Raw genomic sequence first — 20,433 nt, 5'->3', positions numbered from 1 at the left:
AGAACACTTTTCTACTTTAATAGTTAAGACACTTTTTTTCTTTTAAGTATGAAACACTTCACTAATTCCTGTATCATCCTAGCACAGGGACCATGCTAATCCTCTCTGTATTGTTCCAATTTTAGTGTATGTGCTGCTGAAGTAAAGAGAAACACATTCTTTTACATAAAGAATGAACAGGTATGATAAGAACAGATGGAAGAACTGACTCCCGTGATGAGTTCACAATGTGATATATAGATGAAAATTTATTTAATAATACAAATGTACACTTGAAACCTATGTAATTTTACTACTGTTACCCCAATAAATATAATTAAAATAAAATGCAAAAAAAATTTAAAAGGGTACATTCTAGTATCTCCCTGAATTTGGGAAGGATTACACTGGGAGAAGGAGAGCGATGGAACTTACTGAGGTGCTACTCGTCTCCAGTAACGATCAATTCCATTTTTAAAATATAGCACAGCAAGCCACCTTACATTTATATCCAGAGCATGGTTTGTGAAAATATTCTGTAAATAGAAAACAAAGTATTAGAATGAACATGTAATAAGTTAAAAGTATAATTAACATACCTACATTAAAATGTAGATAGATTTTTAAATGTATGTTTCATTTAAATTTTATCACTCCATACATCATGTTATTTTCTAAATATCGATAGCTCTACAACTCATATAAGAAAGCATACCTGCTCAGGAAAATGTTAATTGTTTATGCTGAGTAATGGATATGTGAAGGAGATTCATTACACTATTCTACTTTGAAGTTGAAATTGAGAATTTCCCTAAGTGTAAAACAAAATAAACCTAATTATATATCACAACTACACACACACACAATTAAAATAAACACCTTCTAAATTAAAATTGAAAAAATAGACCCACCAAAACATAGATTCAAAAATTCTAAGGAGTAAAGGCCCTAAGTTATTAATCATATATGATATAGACTACTTCCAAGTAATCTCCTTATCAGAACAAGTATGCTTACAAATAAGTTTCACAGCAGAACACTTTTAAGTTATATAAAGGCAGATGTGATGTGAATAATTTCAACTCAAAATTAACCATTACTCAAAAAATTTACTCACTGTGTTAATACAAATACAGGTAGTCCTTGCTACAGTAGTGGAAGACTGTAAAAATGACTGTGCAAGCTAAACCATGTAAAATGATCTTAATAATAAAGGAGAAAATAACAACTATTCTCTGTGACCTTTAATTTTTTATCAAAAAATTTATTTAAATTACTATCAAAAGTTTATAACTGAGTTATAAATGTACATGCAAATAACAAGACCAGTAAAACTAGTATTTCCACTGTAATTTAAAACATCACAAACATTAAGAATTAAAGTGTGTTATTTCTTTGTAAAAAAAATTATCTAGAATAGTGGAGGCATAGGACAAATGTAGGAATATGTTAAGGAATGTTAACTGACTAGAATTGCACTCCACCTCAGCCGAAACACAGCTCAAATCCCTAGAACTGACCTCTTAAACACAACCTTGTGTGGGAAACGCTCAAACCCAAAAATTACACTGTGGAAGTGTAATTTTAGGAAATTACATAATAATAGGAAATATTATTATTTCCTATATATATAAATATTTCCATAATAATAGGAAAATATTATGTTAAGTACTGAAAACAGGTAAGCATACCATAATTTCCAATTTTTAGAAAATCATGTGCACACACACACACAAAGATTACAAAGATAGTTGGGTAATGTCCATTTATTCCTTAATATCCATGACTACTGAGTCAGGGTCCCTCATTTTGAGTCTCCTTTGCAAAAGAAAGAATGGACTTCTCTCACCACATTAATCACATTCGATGTTAACACTTTACAGGTCTACCTTCCACACTAGATTGAATCATGTCTTATGTCTAGAGTCTAGCAGTCCAGCATAATAGAACCTTCGTAAGTATCTACTGAGCAAATGAGTGAGTGAGTGAATGGAAGTAATGTGGGAAAGCTGCGGAAGTTGGTGTATCTAAGCCTATCTCAGCTACACATAGAGAACCAAGAAAAGTTCAAGCTGCAGGTGTCAACCCAAGGAGGAGTATTCCATACATGTTTTGAATAATAGGACTGGAACATAAACCTAAGATCAGGTATACAAATTTAGGAATCTCTAACCTACAATGAACAGCTAAGGCTAAAACAGACTAAGTGTGCCACGATAGTGAGTGAGTACAGGGGAAAAGGAAGAATTAAGTTAAACTCAGCAGTTCTTAACCTATTATATATAATCTATTCCAGCTAAAAGAAATTTTACTATCCCTCTAAGAAAAAAAGTGTAACTAGTAAAAATAGAAACAAAAGGTTCAGGCACTTAATAATTCATATGTTACACAAAAAGTCAACAGTTAATCAAGAAAGCCTATTGGTATTTTTAAGGTGCAACAGAAACTAAAAGAAGAAATTCCATTTGGCATGAAAAAACACAAGGCTAAATATAGAGTATATTCATGTAAATAAGCATATGAAGAATAAAGACACTCAGATTTTCTAAAGATTTATACTGTGCCCAACATTTACAAACATGATTATCTACATAAAAATAAGATTTGAACATCTTTAAAAAAATCAATCTCTTTTTTACTTTTTTGTTACTGAGCCCAAAACAGCCAACTTTCATGTTATTTTCAGAGTACCAAGTATGACTTCCGGACATTTTATTTCCCTTACAGTCATGACTAGTATCTTCTTAAATTTAACAAACAACTCAAATATTTTAGCCATAAAGTCAAAATATGTCCATTGCTATAGTTTTCTATTTTACAAGATACGGTAAACAGTGTTGCTCTGAATTTGTGACCCAGTCACAAACAGTTTTTGATCCAATTGGTAGCCTCACGGGCCCATACCAAAAACTGTATGTCAAATACTAATCAGAGTTCTGAAATTTTCAGAAGAATAAGGACCGCCCTTAACACAAAAAGATATGCTTTCATTCTGGCATCGAGAAAACAATTTTGATTAACTAACCAAAAGCTTTAGTTTAAACTAGAAAGATTTTGTTAAAGAGTACATGTATTGTTAATTAAATTATTATACAATTTCTCATAACACCCAGGAAAAGTGCAGATACACCAAGAAAATAAAAATTTTCATTTGGAAAAGAAGGCAATGTTTTCAAGTGAATCACACCGAGCAAGGTAGACCTGCCTCTGCCGCTGCAGCGGGGAGACCTGAACAACTCTGACGACACCAATGAATGGGGCAAGGATGCAGACAGAGCATGCAAGTCCTACCTGCACTCTCCGGTCAGCATTCACAGGCTACAACAGACAATCAGCACAACGTAGCCTTCTGAGCAGATACAACCAATATCCCGCTCAGTTATTTATCACCCGTAACAAACACCCTCAAAGAGCCATGCCCTGAATTAGTAAACGGCAGTGCAATGGCAGCCAAATATTTGGATCCGTTTCACTAGGTAAACCACCAATTCAAGTAGGTTTTTAAAACAATGAATGCAGCAATGGTGTCTCATGTTATTAAAAATAATGGTGAACTATTTAGAACTTACCAGCAACACTGAATAGAAACCTGGCTGTGTCTCCCATTGTTTCAACTGCTCCTCAGCTGGTTTTAACACAGCGGTATCCTGACTCGTGGCCTGCGTTAAGACCTGGAGAACAACAGTGCTGGCACTATTGAGATCCATGGAAACCTGGCGATGAGAAAGTAACATACTGAAATGTACATCACACATAAAAATTTAACAGAAACATAATTGGAGAAAAGGTTTCAATGTTCTGATTACTCTGATACTTCATTCACCAACTCCTTCATGTTTCAGCTGGATTTCTGTCTTTCTAAAGTGTGGTTAAGAACATACAGTGAATGGAGAAACGTTTATGCAAGAAATACTATTAAATCTTGGTAAGAACCAAGAATCTGTGGTATTGGAGCCATGAACTCACTCCTGCCCCACAGTGTGACAGAAGCTCTACTCCAGGCAGATATAGCCAGGAACATGGGGCTTCTTCTCACCCCTGCTCCTAATTTAGGGCTACAGGTTCACCCCAAGAGGGGCAAGCAGCCAGCATTTCACATCCAGCCCAGCTACGTGTTGCAGCTGCATTCCAGGCAAGCGTAGCTGAGAGGTGTAGGGCTCTGTTCTCCCACCAAGGCACCATTCAAAATGCAGACGCTCTACACCAAGCATGAGGCCAGGAATAGTGGGCCTATTCATGGCTACCCGAGCCTGCTCAGACGGTAGAGGTTCCACACCAGGAAAAATAACAACTGGAGATTTCAATACTCTACCTTAACAGGTAGAAAAAATAGGTAGAAAATAATAATAATAATAATAGGTAGAACTAGGAAGAAGACCAACCAGGAAATAAGTCTTGAATAACATTATATACAAACTAGACCTAACAGACATTTACAGAACATTCCACGCAACAACAGCCGAACGCATACACTCTTCTTAAGTATACATTCAGTGTACATGGAACATTCTCCAGGACAGACCATATGCTAGGCCACAAAATAACCCTCAACAAATTTAAAAGGACTGAAATCACACAAACATGTTCTCTGATCACAATCAAAAACAGAAATAGGAAATTCACTCACATTTTCAGATTTCAAAACTTGTGACGCAGCTACAATAATCAAGATAGGGTTGGTGACTGGCTTAAGGATAGATATATACGTCAATGAAACAGACTTGAAAGTCCAGAAACAAACCCTTACATCTAAGGTCAACTGATTTTCAACAAGGGCACCAGGACAATTCAATGGAGAAAGAAAGCACAGTCTTTTCAACAAATGGTGTTGGAACAACTGGATATCCACATGAAAAGAGTAAAAAGAAATGAAATCCTTTTTCATATATGCTATAACGTAAATGAACCTTGAAAACATTATGCTAAGTGAAAGAAGACAGTCACAAAAGACCATGGTTGTATGATTCCATTTTTATGAAATGTACAGAATTTGTAAAAACAAAAAGTACAAAAGTGGCTGCCTAGAACTAGGGGGTCAGGGAGAAACGTGGAGTTACTGTTGATGGGAACATGGTTTCTATTTGGGATGACGAAAATGGGATGATGAAAAGTGGTAGTTGCATAACTCTGTGAATGTACTAAAAACTGAATTGTATACTTTCGGTAAATGAATTGTATGGTCTGTGTATTATATCTTAATAAAGCTCTTACCTTTCTAAGTGCTTTGACTACGTAAATGCCACAGTTGGCAAGAAACAAGGAAAAGTGACTGAAGAAATGAAAAACGTGGCTAAAGTATCAACCACAGTAACTGATGTTAATTCAGAGCAAGGAAGAGCATTTGTTAAAGAAATTAGAGGAAGATTAAAGATAAGACTTGGGACATAAGCCAAGAAGGTTCCAAAGATTCCAGTCCCTTTCAAATCCATACAGTATAGTTTGGATTCATTTCAGTTTCTCAACAGAGGCCATGTGGGTGTTGGAACATTATAGGTTGTTCAACATCTTTGCATACTATATGTAAATAACACTTCCTAGGGATTGTTTTGGCTAAAGATGCTTCCATATAGCTCCAAATACCCTTCATTTAAAGAACCACCAGGGCTGCTGAAGCATTCCCTCCAAGATCCCTATGAGACTTCAAGCAGACTGTCAAAGGTTGATCTATTTGGAAATAAAAAATATGCAATAAAACATACATAACAAGGAGGAGTTATTTCCGTGCTTTCTCTTCTCTATTCCTTAAATACCACATCTACTCAAGAGTTTCTTTTTTTTTTATTTTTTATTTATTGTGGTGACGATTGTTAGTAAAATTATATAGATTTCAGGTGTACAATTCTGTATCACATCATCTATAAATCCCATTGTGTGTTCACCACCCAGAGTCAGTTCTCCTTCCATCACCATATATTTGATCCCCCTTACTCTCTTCAAAGGACCTACAAACTCCCACTTGGTAATAGAAGCTATAAGCTTAAATCCTCTTAAACCAATCAGGACTTAAAAATATTCTTAGTCTCTTTTGTAATTAGAGGGATATCTATATTGTCAAATAAAAAATATGTGTGAAACTACAGAAATATAAAAATGCCTAAGAACAAAAGATAAGTAGGAAACAACAGATTATAAACAGTAGTTGTGTTTAGGTAGCCCCAGGGGTTACGAGGGTTATTACAGTCTACATACGCGGTCTGACAATTAAGTTGGCAAACGCATCCTAGAAAAAGTGCTACACATCTCATTGCTGAATATCACTATGGTCACCTTCGAAGCACTCCCCTTGGGAAGCTATGCACAGATGCCAGCACCTAGTCCACCCTTCAAAGCAATTTGGGAACTCTTTTTTCTGGAATGGCCAGCAGAGTTGTCATCGTATTATCCTTGCTGTCCTGAATGCCATCAAAATGTCTTCCTTTCAATATTTCCTTTATCTTCAGGTAAAGAAGGAAGTCATTGGGAGCCAGATCAGGTGAGTAGGGAGGGTGTTCCAATACAGTTATTTGTTTACTGGCTAAAAACTCCCTCACAGACAGTGCCGTGTCAGCTGATACACTGTAGTGATGCAAGAGCCATGAATTGTTGGCGAAAAGTTCATGTCGTCTAACTTTTTCACACACCTTTTCAGCACTGCCATAGAGTAAACTTGGTTAACTGTTTGTCCAGTTGGTACAAATTCATAATTAATAATCCCTCTGATACCAAAAAAGGTTAGCAACATCGTAGCAACAAGTTCGTAAACATAATTGTCAGACATCGTATCGTACCTTTATGATGAGAAGACATTTTTAAAAAGGCCAAGAATTTTCACTTTATATCTGTTCTCGATATCCATGGGAAAATTTGCTTTATTTCTCTTCCCAACTCCTAAAACATCTCAACTTCTCGAAAGCCTGAAATTATTATGTATTTCTCTTGTCAAGCACATACCAACAAATCACAGCACTACCTTAAATATCGCACATTTAAGTAGATAATGTGGTCATCAACTGCACTCTCGTCATAACAGCTCAGTAGAGAAAGTTTACAAACTTGGTCTTCAGTAACAAGAGTTGATAAGCAACAGTTCTGTCATATTGCATAGATTTGTGATGGCAATGTTTACTGAAAAACAATCTTCCCCTCTCAGGGCACTCTGAGTCTTGTAATCTAACAGCAGTTTTAACTGCAAATAGTCATGTTTACAAAGTACGTAATATTCTTACTATTTGGTGTTTATAAAAACAATAGTTTAAAATCTATTTAATAATCTAAGAAAAATAAAACTAACCAAAAAGTTCTAATTCATTATTTACTTTCTTTTAAGCATCATGTATTATATACAATACACTTTCATCGCATAAAAGGAAAATAAGTTTGCATTTGTTAGCAATATATTGTCTTTAAATTCATTTCTAAGTCTTCTCCATGACTGTTTCCACATCAATTTGTTTCTTTACCAGATAACAACTGCTAAATCTAACATTCCTAAAGATGTAAAAAGAGTAATCTGCAGTGCCACCTGATGGTAAGAAGTGCTACACCCCAAAGAGTGTATTCCAAGCATCCTTTTCCCCTCAAGACAGAAAGAGGAAGATGTTGGAATTCTCAGTGACCTCTTGGCCAGGACAACCATCTGGAAATACAACAAGGGTTTTCGGGGTTCAAGAACTTAGGTCAATACATGCAGAGAAGAAAGCTCCTGGGAGAAAGTAGCGAATGGGAGCCTACAGAATAATGTAATACAAGGAAGATGGGATTCAAAATATGAAAATGAAAAACCTGACCATGAGGCAAAACAGGACAACCAAAAAGCTTCCTTACAGCACTGCCTCTACTTCTGCAGTTAGATACTGCATCATTAAAAATACTCTCTATCAAAAGAAAATGTGAGGTGAAGACATGAATGTTTTGAGCTTTACACAAAGTAAACATGACAGAATTTAAGAAAATGTAAGCTATGTTTTAACATAAGGAGACTCAGAAACTGTGGAACAAGAACAGGCAAAGTAATAGGAGGAAAGAGCTGAAATTATCTGATGACAAAAGCATTACCACATTCCACATCTAAGTCGAATCATAATCTACAACCCAAGTCTACAAAAAGAATAGGAGGCAGAAAACACATTCTTCGGGAATCATGGATAGGAAATATTACAAAATTGCTAAACTGCCTGAAGTCAAAAGCAAACTAGAGAGAGATAATGTGTCTGAGACAAGAAAGAAATAAACTTCTGTGAAGACCAAAGAAGAGTTCAAAGATAATCAAAATAGAAAAGTTATCATATTAGAAAGCTTAAAGATAAAGAACCATTTTATTATTTTCAGGAGCCAAAATCTTAAATTAAAGCCGCTTGCCAGAAAAAAAAAGTTAAACCTGAATCTGAGCAAGCTTCTAGTTCGCACACCGATGGTAGTTTGGAGGCAAGTAGGTGGAGGTAAGATGAAATAAGACTGATAATGAGCCGGTAATTCTTAGAACTGGGTGGTGGGGAGACTGGGTTCATTATACAATTCTGTCTGCTTTTGTGTATGTCTTTTTAAATGGCAGCTAATGAGTCATGACACAGAGATCACTAAAGTTGCTATTCACGGCTGACATGGCCTCTGGAAATCTGTGACTGCAGTAGATAGCAAGGGCCCCTTCCTCCCCACTACCATTCTACACAGTACACACGTGTCCCATCGATTTCCTTGTTAACTTGCATCTCATCTACAAAATCACGGGCTGCTTAGAGGCAAGAATTCTAATCTTATTCATCTACATATGCCAGCACCTGGTAGTGGCAGGGATATAGCAAATGCTCAGTAAATGTTCGATGAACTAAAGAATGTGATTGTGATTTTGAAGAGTGGAAAGCTGACTTTTAGAAAAGGTAAAACAGAAAGAAGTCAAAGAAACAACTACCTTTCTGGAATTATATCATAGTAAAGAAAGAAATATCTACACAAGATGCTACAAGAGTAAACAGTGTTCTGAATGGCTGGAAAAAAATGAAGGAATAAATGAGTGAACAGTCCATTCATTATCTTCCTCTGCTGAAATGGGGCACATCAAGCCAACAAAATTTAACACTACTTTTCACTGGGAATATCTAACACCCTTTGTTCCCATCTTGTGCTCTCCAATCAGCTTTCTGATATTTATTTGGTTTATCATTAGACTTTTCTACCTTCATTCATTCAATACCTAGTTATTGAACACCTACAAATGTCAGATATCATTCTAGGCACCTGAGATACATCAATGAACTAAAAATACAAAAAGTATCCCTGCCCTTACAAAGAGTATGCAGTCAGACCTCGGAGACACTGCAGGTTTGGTTCTAGATCACAACAATAGAGTGAGTTGTAATCTCTTTGCTAGTGGAAGGTCTTGCCTTCAATATGGTAAAAAAACGCAACATCTGTGAAGCACAATAAAGCGAGCTACAATAGAACAAGTATGCTCGTACTCTAGTGGGGTAAATTTTATGTCCCATGTAAGAAGGCATTATACAGAGCCAGGAGGCAACTGTGAGAGAAGTCCCGTCCAATAAACCCAAGCATTTGTGTCTCACTTGGAGATTTGAGAGAAATGGCAATGTCTCCTGCCTGTTTGGTATACATGAGAGTCTCCCATGCCTGACCACCTCCTACAGGAAGTGAAGGAGCTTATTCTAAACAATAGTGACCCCCACACCAAGACAGAGTCAGCGGTGAGTCCCCAACTAGTGTCAACACATACCTCTTTGACATTCCTTTGGCCGAAACAGAAAAATACACATCTGTATTAAAAACTACTAAGAATAACAATTATGCTTATTGGTTTTAAAATTCCTTCTCTGATGTAAAACAAAGAAATAGGAAGGAAAAGCAGTAAGCTTGATTTCGAGCTATTGTTCTTTCAACCGGAGTGATAGCACCTGCCTAGATTTAACAGACTATAACCAATCAGATTTCAATTTAGTGAAAACCTTTTGCTAAGTGTTAAGGGATCATTAGTCTTTGTCAACTATATACATCTTTGATTGATAGTTTCCAATTACGGGTCCAGGACATAACTGTCTATTACTGTTAGAAGAATCTCATTCTCATTTTGAGAGTTTAGCCTAAGGAGTCATTGCATTTTTAAAAATTCATTCATTAAAAGTGAAATTCACCCACGCACAGGCGATATGCCCAGTAATGCCCTCACACTTAGGAACTATTACACACTTTATCATTACAATGTTTTGAATCATTAAAATAACTTTCCTATCACCATGGAGCCATCTATATCTGTTCTAAACAATAAGTATATCTAATTTAAGCATTTTGTTTTACTGACCAAGAAACTGTGTCCCAAAGAGGTTAAGGAAATAAACTCTGACTTCTCTAAGATCACAGCTCATCAGTGTCATTTCTGGAACCTAGAATTCAAATGTCCTGTCCCAACCCAATACAAAACTTTGGGCTACATTTTATTTTTTTTTCTTTTTGAGCACAGTGCTGTCCATTGATACCTCAAATGAATCAAACTATTTTGGCATTTGTTTGGTTTTTTTAGCTTTAGACCTGAGAACCAAATACAACATGAAGACTATAGCTTATCTTCCTGATAAATTATACATCAAAACTGAAGGCCAAAATTAATGGAGTCAATGAAAACACCATACATAAAGTTAACAAGGTAAAGATTAGGAGGATTTTAAATGACTGAAACAGACCAAGGATTATTATACAGAATATACAAGGAATCCTTGTGAATCAACAAAACAAGAAAACTGGACAAAGAATATAGACAATGCATAGATGGAAAAAGCCAAATGGTTAATAAATATCAGAAGAGATACTATGTCACTGGTTATCAGGAATTTTTAAAACATTAGGAAATTACTTTATAATCATCAGATTGGCAAAAACTACAAAGTCCAGAAATATCCAGTACTGGCAAGAATGTATGGAAATAGAAACTCTTATTCATAGCTGCTAGTAGTATATATTATTACAACCACTTTGGAAAATGATCTTGCCATTGTTAATGAGACTGTGTGTGTGCGTGTGTGTGTGTGTGTGTGTGTGTGTATGTGTGGAGGGGGGAGGGAGAGAGGCAGGGAGGGAGGCAGGGATAGGGAGAGAGAGAGAGACACCTATGACCAGGTTATAGCCTTGACCCAGCAGTTTCACACTTGGTGCTGTAACCAGGCAACTCCTGCACAGGCATATAAGCAGACAAGGAGAAGGTGTCCATCTATAGTAAGACAGAGTTGGAGAAAACATGCCGTCCATCGTTAGTGGAACAGACACATAAAATGTATCTTGCCCTGCCCTTGTATTTGTTCCTTCTGGCTGGAAACTTGCCTCTGGAACGCTGCATGTCCTGTTCTTTAACCCTGATCCAGTCTCTGCTCACGTCATCAACTAATCAAGTAAGTCTTGCCTGACGCCCAACCTAAAGTAGCCAACCCCCAACCCAGAATCGCTGGTCTGGAGAGCCTTCTTAACTGTTATGCGTAACACTTTTAACTATCTGACATTCTAATATATATGTGTTTATTGTCCAGACTCTCCATTAAAATTTAAGGTCCAGAGACCAGGGACTTCGATTTGTTCTAGGTATATTGCCAGAATCCAGAACAGTATGAAAAGTGAATATTTGTTAAATAAATGAATTCAACAACGAAATCTCAATCTCTGCTTATAGTTGTGTAAAGTCACAAAAATGAACCTAATTCTCTGACTTTTCAAGCCTACTCGGTCTAACATCCAGATTACATAACATTCCACATTTTTTCAATTTTCTGGTGATTCAACTCGTATTGAGTCTTCAACAATGAAGCAGCTTCCACAGGCCAGGCAGTGCTCTGAGAGATAAATAAGAGAGTCTCTACATTCAGGTCTAGAGAGGAAAAACAAAAAACAATTACAATATAGTATAAGCGCTGTGATAAGCTGTTATGAAAGAATGTAAGAGGCTTAACACCATAGGGAGGTAGGGGAAGGCTTCCCAGGAGGGAACAAACAAGGTAGCGCTTGTGCTGAGTAGGAGTTATCCAGAGGAGTACACTATGGGTGCTTGTCAGACTGGTGAGGGTAAATTCTAGGCAGAAGACACACAATATACAAGTGTCTCTCAATTTTAAAAAGCATCCCAACACTTTTGAAGAACTGTAAATACTTCAGCACGACAGAAGCATATGAGGCAGGAAACAAACGGTGGAAGCAAAAAGCAAGCAAGGGCCAAATCACTAAGGTCTGTATTTCCTAGGCTTGGTAGTTTGGATTTTAATCTGAAAGTGCATGAAGGACTGCAGAATCACACCGCAATCTGCCTACAGAAAAAGGAAGGGTAGAGGGGGATGGTATGCATTCTTGAAGAGAAGGGAATTATTTAGGTTTACACAAACGTCCAGATAATAACGATAATCTGAACCACGGCAATAGCCATGGAAAAGAGTTGAGGAAATAGGTACAACAAGATTTGGTAACTAATTAGTTCAGTGGGGGGAGAGCAGCACATAGGGCAATAAGAGTTAAGATTCTAGGCATCTCCAACTGAGAGGTGCCTGCAGGATCACAGGAGGAAGAGAAGCAACTTCAGAAAGGGTGTGATATATAATTTTTCACATGAGTTTAAAGTATCTTAAGACAACAGCAACATGTCAGAGTTGAAGACTGATCTGTACTAAAGAGACAGAGACTTGGGAGCCATCAAATTAGAGAAAGCAGTTGAAGTCATCAGGGATACGACCATTCAATGAAAGTAGGCAAAGGCAGAAGAGAGCAGAAGATAGTACCCCAGAGTGAAACGAATATCCAAGATGGTCAGAGAAGAGAGAAAAATAAACCAGGGAAAGACTGGCCAAGACATAGGAGGGAAACAAGGCTACAGTGTCACAGAAGCATAAGAGAATTTCAAGGACGACTAGCCAAAATGTCAAATGCTTTAAAAGATTCCATTACATTGCATGACAAAGAGATCAATGGTGACCATCACCCCGTGAAATTCAGTGACTGCAGTGGATTGCCAGACTTCAACATATTGTAAAAAAAAAAAAAAAAAAAAAAAAAAACCAGTAATATGGTGGTGGAGAAAATGTAACAAATGTAGACAACTGTTGCAAGAAACTTAAGAAATGATTACAGGGGCTGCCGGTGAGCTCAGTTGGTTAGAGCACAATGTTCGTAACACCAGGGTTGCCAGTTCGATCCCCACATGGGCCACTGTGAGCTGCACCCGCCACAACTAGACTGAAACAACTACTTGACTTGGAGCTGATGGGTCTTGGAAAAACAAACTTAAAATAAATAAAAGTTTTTTTAAAAACAAAAAAAGAAAGAAAAAGAAATGATTACAGATGAACCGGAAGGTGAATCTAGAGTGAGCAGAGTGTATTTAAAATGAGTGTGTTTAAATCCTGACAAGTTAGTGTCAGTCGAGAGTAAAAAAGTGATAAGAAGTGTTACAGACTGAACTGTGTCTCCCACAAATTCATATGTTGGGAGTCCTCACCCCCAGTATCCTCAGTATCAGAGATAAGATTTGTGAAGAAGCAATTAAGTTAAAATGAGGCCATCATCCAATATGACTGGTGTTCTAACATGGCAAAGAGATACCAAAGGTCCTACTGCACAAAAGTATGACCATGTAAAGAGGAAAAAGATGGTGGTCATCTGTAAGTCACGGAAAAAGGCCTCAGAGGAAACCAATCCTGCATCTTGGACTTCCAGCATCCCAAACTGTAAGAAAAAAAATTGTATTGTTTAAGTCACTCAGTCTGAAATATTTTGTTATGGCAGCCATAGCAAACTAATATACCGAGAAAACATTGTTCCTCAGGAGAAAACATTCAGAGCACAATTAGAGATGAACAAATAGAGGTAGACATGTTTGCATGTGAAAGAAGACAAAAAGCTACGAAGCTGTCATCAATGTACTTGTATTTCATTTCTTCTGTGAAGTAGAAAGCAACATTATCCAGGAAAGAGTAAGGAAGGAAGGAGGTAGTGGGTTAATAACCACCATGGGAAACAGAAGTAGTTACAACAGATACAAATGATTTTTGGGCTGCTTGTCCATTACTCAATAAATGTCCCTTGTTAAATAAATACCTAGCTGTCATTCATGAAGGCTTTAATTCAGTTTTAATAAGGTGAACTCTGGAAGTAACTAGCAAAAGAAAAGCACTGGAATGAGTCAGAACCTGAGTTATAAATCTAGAAATGCGTGACCTTATATAAGTCACTTACCATTGCTGGGCCTTAATTTCTTCAACCATATATATCAGATCCATAATCAGCGTAAGATCACCTCAGATTAAAATAAATGATGCTATAATTTTTATACAGGTTTGTGCATAATCGCAGTCTTCTTTACCAAGCAATGCAGTGCATCTCAAGCTTTAATGCACATTTCGTACTATCTGGAGAGCTTGTTAAAATGCAGATTCTGATTCAGTAGATCTGGGGTTATGGCTGAGATTGTACATTTCTACTGAACTCTCTGTGATGCCATATACCACATTTTGAGTAGCAAGGGTGTAGAACATTGATCCAGTTCAAGCTCTACAAAGCTTATATAATTGTGAGTTTATCTGTAATCAGCTTGGTATTTAGAAAACCAAACAAAGACACTCCAGACTCACACCTGCACTAAGTATGTCTTACCATTTCCACAATCTGATATTAACTGAGAGTCCACATTTGGTACAGATAGAAAAAGAAATGAATAAGTGCCAGCAATAACACGAAATTAGAAGCCCAAGATTAAATACATATACACACACATATACATACATACAACACAAAGGTTAAACTCTATCTAATCAAACATATTATCTCCCAAAATATGAATATTTTTCTTTCTGGAAAAACATACATTTATCTCTGGAAAAATCCTTAGTATCTCAGCCTATCTTTTGCACTCTGGTTTGATCTGAATGCAAAAACATTCACAATGTCACATAATCTAAAGATTTTCATGTTAATTACCAAATAATCTTCACATATTTATATTACCACAATTAAATTCGTTCGTGGTGACAATTCTCTTCTGCTTTAGGAAGTGTAACCAGGACAGAGTAGTCCACCTGCCCTAGGGCTATATAACATACTGCCACAAAGCTTTGCTATAATTAAACTGTTTCTACTATTCCGTGTGGTAGGTTACAGGAGGAAAAAAATCCCACAATCCTACCACAACCAACAGAGAGAGATTTTCATTCTGATTTCACAGAAATCTTCCTCAGTGATGAAAGATGTAAGAAAAAGTGTCATGCAATGGATGTCTTATATTAGAGTCACTCATCCTTAACCTGAAACCTCTATGCTGAACTGAGAAGTCTGAAATAACATGAAAATGAAGGAGTTAATTCCCTATCCAAAAAAAAATAATGGCCGGTAAAATGCTCTTCCTTACTCCCTTCTGAAGAATAACCACATCTCAAGGACACTACCGCACGACTACTGAGCTCCTTTAAACTGGGTGGAGGGGGAAGAGAGGATATATCAATTGCAACCTTGGCACCAGGAGGCAATTTACCAGTCCTAGCTGTTTCTGTCAAGTCACTTTAAAATAATACTTCCCTCAATCACCTTAAAATAATACTTCCCTCAATCACCACCATAAGACAAAAGCCTAAAGAAAAATGTCAAATGCGATGGGCCTCATATCGTTTTGCTGAATCACAAATACCCCCAAATATAAAGCTGCAGAACTCGCTGGGCTTGGGCATTGGCGGCCATACCTCAGCAATCAGGTCCTCCCAGAAAATGTGTAACTTCCGTCACTTGTTCATGAAAGGTAAGCGAGGATCTAATATTTCATTAAAGCTTTCCCAGTACTGCTAGTAGCAGCAGTGTCGTGTGTGCAATAACAATATACAGTGGTTTTATACTGAAGATGACCAAGATCTCTCAAAATCTGCACCACCTGTCCCTCAAGGGCACCACTCTGGCCCGCAATAGCAGCCAGAATGGGCACCCTACGCTCTACTCATTCTGCCACCCAGTGTCTGCCTCCCAGTACCCCGATTCCTCCGTGATCATGCTTCCCTCTGCAGTCTGAGCGGGACAGCCCCGAGCTCCCAGGGGTACCTACTAGGGTTACGCAGGGAGACAAGCGTGCAGGCCGCCCTCGCCGCCCCACTGCTATCCCTCATCTCCCGGTAGCCCCACGTTCCTCCCTCGCCTCACGGGTCTCAGCTGCCCAACCCACTCCTCCCTTCCATCCTGCGTGCTCTGGGCCTCTCAGGCAGGGGCCTCACCGCTTAGTTCAATCTGGAATAGCCCGGCTCTCTGGCTTCCACTCCCCAACACGGAGCGGCGTCGGTTGGTCCCGCACCCCACGCTTCCAGTCCACACGCCGCCGCCTACTGATGCCGAGAGCAGCTTCTAGGAACGCGCCATGTTCAGCGTCGCAGGTCCAAACGACGCGGTCGCGCAAATATCGCGTCACAGGCTACCTCAGCGCGTGGAATAGGCAAAGGAAGACTGCGATAGGACAGTGGAAGAAGACGAGGGAGAGGCTTACTCTTCCAAACAGAAGGCGCCGGGCGTCTATAGCAGCAGTGTGCGCATGCGCAATATAGAGCCTGGAGCCTGGACTCAGCGGGATCTGTAACCATGGATACCATGAGTCCGCGTTGCCCCACTCCTGAGAAAATCAGTTGTCGCCTGGGTTGATTGAAGCTTAAATCAGAACCATTTTCGCTTCCCATTTCTAGATATCAGCTGCTCTAAAGCATTGTTTTACGGGTTTTTACTGGTCCGTCTCTGCAGATTACAGTTACTAAAATAATCCTACTTTCATCAGTCAACGCTATCATTAATACTTATTTTTTTAAGGTCCTAAATTTGCTGGGTGCTCTACTCCAGAACGATAGCAAGGGTGGAAAGATTAAAAGGAAGTCCAATTCCCCTGCCTCTGCCACTAGCTAGCTCAGTGACCTAAGTTTTATCTTTAGAAAGAGAATTTGTGAGGAAATAGTTGAGTGTTCGTAAAGATTAATAAAAATAGATTAACATTTATTCAGCATTTAGAATGTGCCTGGTACAGTTCTAAGTTCTTTATATAAATCGTGTATTTTTATCCTCAAACCAACCCTATAAGGTGTGTTTTATTATAATCATTTTACAGATAAAAAAAACTAAAGTACAGAGAAGTCAAGTGACCTACCTAAGATCACACAGCTAGTTAGTGGCAGTGTTAAAATTTGAACCAAGTAAATATAAGCCCTGCATTACGGGGATGTTCATCATACATGGCTGGTTTTAAAAGTAAAACTATAAAAATTACTTAAATGACCTAAATGAGAAAAATTACCTAAATGAGAAAGTAATGATTAAATCATAATACATGCATATATAATAAAATACAAATTGGCCATTAAAATTATGTTGACATGTATTTGTTGACATGTTACATTTTGTTAACACATTCACAATGCACTGGGGAAAGAGTGGGTTACAAAACAGTATGTTCAGAGTGGTCCCATTTTTAAAAATAAATATAGAGGGTGCCAAAAAGTGTGTACACATTTTAAGAAAAACTACATATTAAAATTGTAATACTTAGTATATACTGATAAAGATGAATACAAGTTACACTTGGCTTCTGCAATTAGAAGAGGTGCTCTAAGTGGTTACCAACAACGTCCAGACACTTCTGATTACAGCGAACTACGGCTTGCGGCTTGCACAACCTTAACCAAAGTATCCATTTGTATACATTTTTTTTGTGGCATCCCCGGTGTATGCCAAAATGTTAACAGAGTTTGTTGCTAGTTGGATGGTATTGGGGGGAAACAAATTTTTTTTGGCTTAATTGTACCTTCTGATTTTACTGAAAGATAATACTTCTCAAATTTTAAGTGTGCAGACTCACATGGGGATATTGTTAAAATACACATCCTGATTCAGTTGGTCTGAGGTGGGGCTTGAGATTCTTCCCTTCCTTTCCAGTTAATGCCAATGCTACTGATCCATAGCTCATACATTGAGTAACAAGCCTACAAGGAATATGCAGTACAAAAATAATAACCTAATTTGAATCAAAATGAAGAAATTGGCCTAAAAGAATATAATTTTTCTATTTAGGATAATGGATCCTGTGGAAATCTAAGGAAAGCTGTAACTTAGAAAAATGCACATACACAAATTTTGTCTACAATTTCAGGACCCCAAATTAAGACTCACTTGGAGGTTCTAGCTTTAGCTACTATGAATGTATATTCTAGTCACATACTATGTATACTGGATTTCATTGCTGTTATTTTCATATTCGCAGATTCTTTGGAGAAAAAGGTAAACATGTATATAAATTAGTTTAAATCATCACTGGATCTGTTCAGAATATATTTGAAATACAAATATAAATTCAGTGCTTTCCCCCAAAATGGTTTAGAACTGAAAAAGAGAAAGCAGGAAGTTGATAAAGCAAATACTAAATTAATGAAACACTGGCTTCCCACACTCCTCAGTCTCAAGCAGGTTCTAAGAAACAAGTAAGCATAATAACAATGCAACTCATTTTGCCTCAATAATTATATTGTGATAACTAACTTCTACTAAATATTTCCTACGTGCTAGTTACTGTTCTAATTTTTTTTTGAGTGCCTGGCATTGAACTGTAGACATTTCATACAATTAATTTATTAATCCCCTATATGGCAAGTATTTTTTTCTCAAATTACAGATTAGAAGATGATGCTCATAGGAATTAAGTTGTTTATTCAAATTCATGTGCTTAAATGGAGGAGCACAGCCTCAAATTTAGATGTATTCTCTGTGAGGTAGAATAAAATATACGCGTATCCACATCCTAGTCCCTGAAATCTGTGAATGTATTACTTTTCGTGGCAAAGGGGACTTTGCCAATATGATTAAATGAAGGATCTGGAAATGGGAAGATTATTCTGGATTATCCTGGATTATGCCCAATACAATTATAAGGGTCTTCATAAGAGGGAGGGAGGAGTGTCAGAGAGAATACGAGTATGCAACCATGCAAGCATAGGTTAGAGCGAAGTGGGGCCAGAGTCAAGGAATGCAGGCAGCCAAGAGAGGCATTAAAAAGTCAAGGAAACAGATTCTCCCCTACAGCCTCTGGAAGAAACTCAGTACTGCAGATAGTTTTAGAATTCTGACCCTTAGAACTCGAAGATAATAAATTTGTGTTGTTTCAAGCTACTATTTGTGATAATTTTTTAGAGTAGCAATAGAAAAGTAATACATGTTCCAAAGTCATAGGCATTCCAATTTGCTACATTTCATTTAATACTGCAACTCGTGTAAAATTAGGTCATATGCAACTCTACATTATATAACAACACAACTAATTGGATCTGCCTAATTAGAAACAAATAGATCTGACTTTGGTAATATAATTTGGAGCAGATTCAGTTTTGTTTATGATTTTTTAAAAACTTGAAACAATGTCTTTCAGTAAGGATGGATTACATAAATTATGGTATGTTCATACAGTGGAATACTATTGACCTATTAAAAATGACGATGTAGATTTATATTTATTAACATTAAAAGACGCCCATCATATTTAGTCAGGTAATAACAAGAGCTTAGAAGAATTTTATATATCCCAAAAGTCTTGGAAAATGTTAATGTTAATGGAAGTGAACTCTGGGTGGTGGTTTCAGTATCTAAAAATCTTTTTGTATTATCTAAATATTTTGCATTAAGTATTATTATAATAATCAAAGAAAAATAATAAAACTATTTCTAGTTTGGAAAAGGATAGCTGTACCTATGTATTTTTTAAGGTGAAATTGGCATTTTTTCATAGTCTACCATTAAGAATGAAAATTGATTCAACTGTTTTGGAATTTGTCAATATTTATATCCAGAGACTAAAATCTTCACAATTGGACTAAATAATTCCACTCTTGGAACTCTATACTAGAGAAATAATCCCAAATATAGAAAATATTTTTCATGTATGCACTGAAATGTATATGGTTCTATTTCTTTTGGTGAAATCTTCTGCAGCAGCTCTCCATATTGATTAAATATCAAGGTCGTTTAATAACTTGGAAAACTGCCCTTTTCATGTAATTAGCGTTTAATAATAAAAACTCTCCCCTACCTCCCCCACAAAACTGATGAAAACTGCAAAGGGAAGAGAAGGTTATTGAACTAGGAAGTGCTTTTTATGTTACTGTATTTTATGAAAAACAAAACAAAACAAAAACCCAGCAAATTGTATGGCCTGAACTACTTATGAGTAAAACTATGTGTTGCTAAAATAATAGAAGAAAACAGTATATGTCAAAATGTTCATAGAGGTTATCCCAGCATTGTAGATCATAGGTAAATTTTTCATCTTCTTTATACTTTTTGTGTTTTCCAGGATCTCGGCAAGTTACGTTTTTTGGTTTCTTATTTTATTTACAATGTAGTCGTCCTACCTTTGGGGCCCAGGAAATGCATAGAAGGGGAAAATAAAGTTAATTTTACTTACTACATCTCTGTCTTGTTTCTTTTGACACAATTTATTCT

At 37.0% G+C, this 20,433-nt stretch overlaps 1 protein-coding gene and 1 non-coding gene across 2 annotated transcripts in view; both read right to left on the bottom strand.

Annotated features, from left to right (window-relative positions):
- Nucleotides 1-16,358, bottom strand: part of IPO11 (importin 11) — a 155,017-nt gene extending 138,659 nt beyond the window's left edge. The window contains exons 1-3 of the mRNA XM_033110715.1: nucleotides 16,185-16,358; nucleotides 3,549-3,692; nucleotides 415-515 (exon numbers count right to left, since the gene is read on the bottom strand). Of these exons, the coding sequence (XP_032966606.1) occupies nucleotides 415-515; nucleotides 3,549-3,686 (239 nt within the window). The 5' untranslated portion in view covers nucleotides 3,687-3,692; nucleotides 16,185-16,358. The remainder of the gene's footprint in view (nucleotides 1-414; nucleotides 516-3,548; nucleotides 3,693-16,184) is intronic.
- Nucleotides 43-145, bottom strand: LOC117025410 (U6 spliceosomal RNA). The gene has a single exon (XR_004423613.1). It is a non-coding gene; the product is annotated as a U6 spliceosomal RNA (small nuclear RNA).
- Nucleotides 16,359-20,433: the final 4,075 nt, after the last annotated feature.

Source organism: Rhinolophus ferrumequinum, chromosome 7 (genome assembly GCF_004115265.2).
Source record: "Rhinolophus ferrumequinum isolate MPI-CBG mRhiFer1 chromosome 7, mRhiFer1_v1.p, whole genome shotgun sequence".
NCBI classification, from domain to species: domain Eukaryota; kingdom Metazoa; phylum Chordata; class Mammalia; order Chiroptera; family Rhinolophidae; genus Rhinolophus; species Rhinolophus ferrumequinum.
Note: the sequence above shows the minus strand (reverse complement) of the source record. Positions and strands in the feature narration are given on the sequence as shown.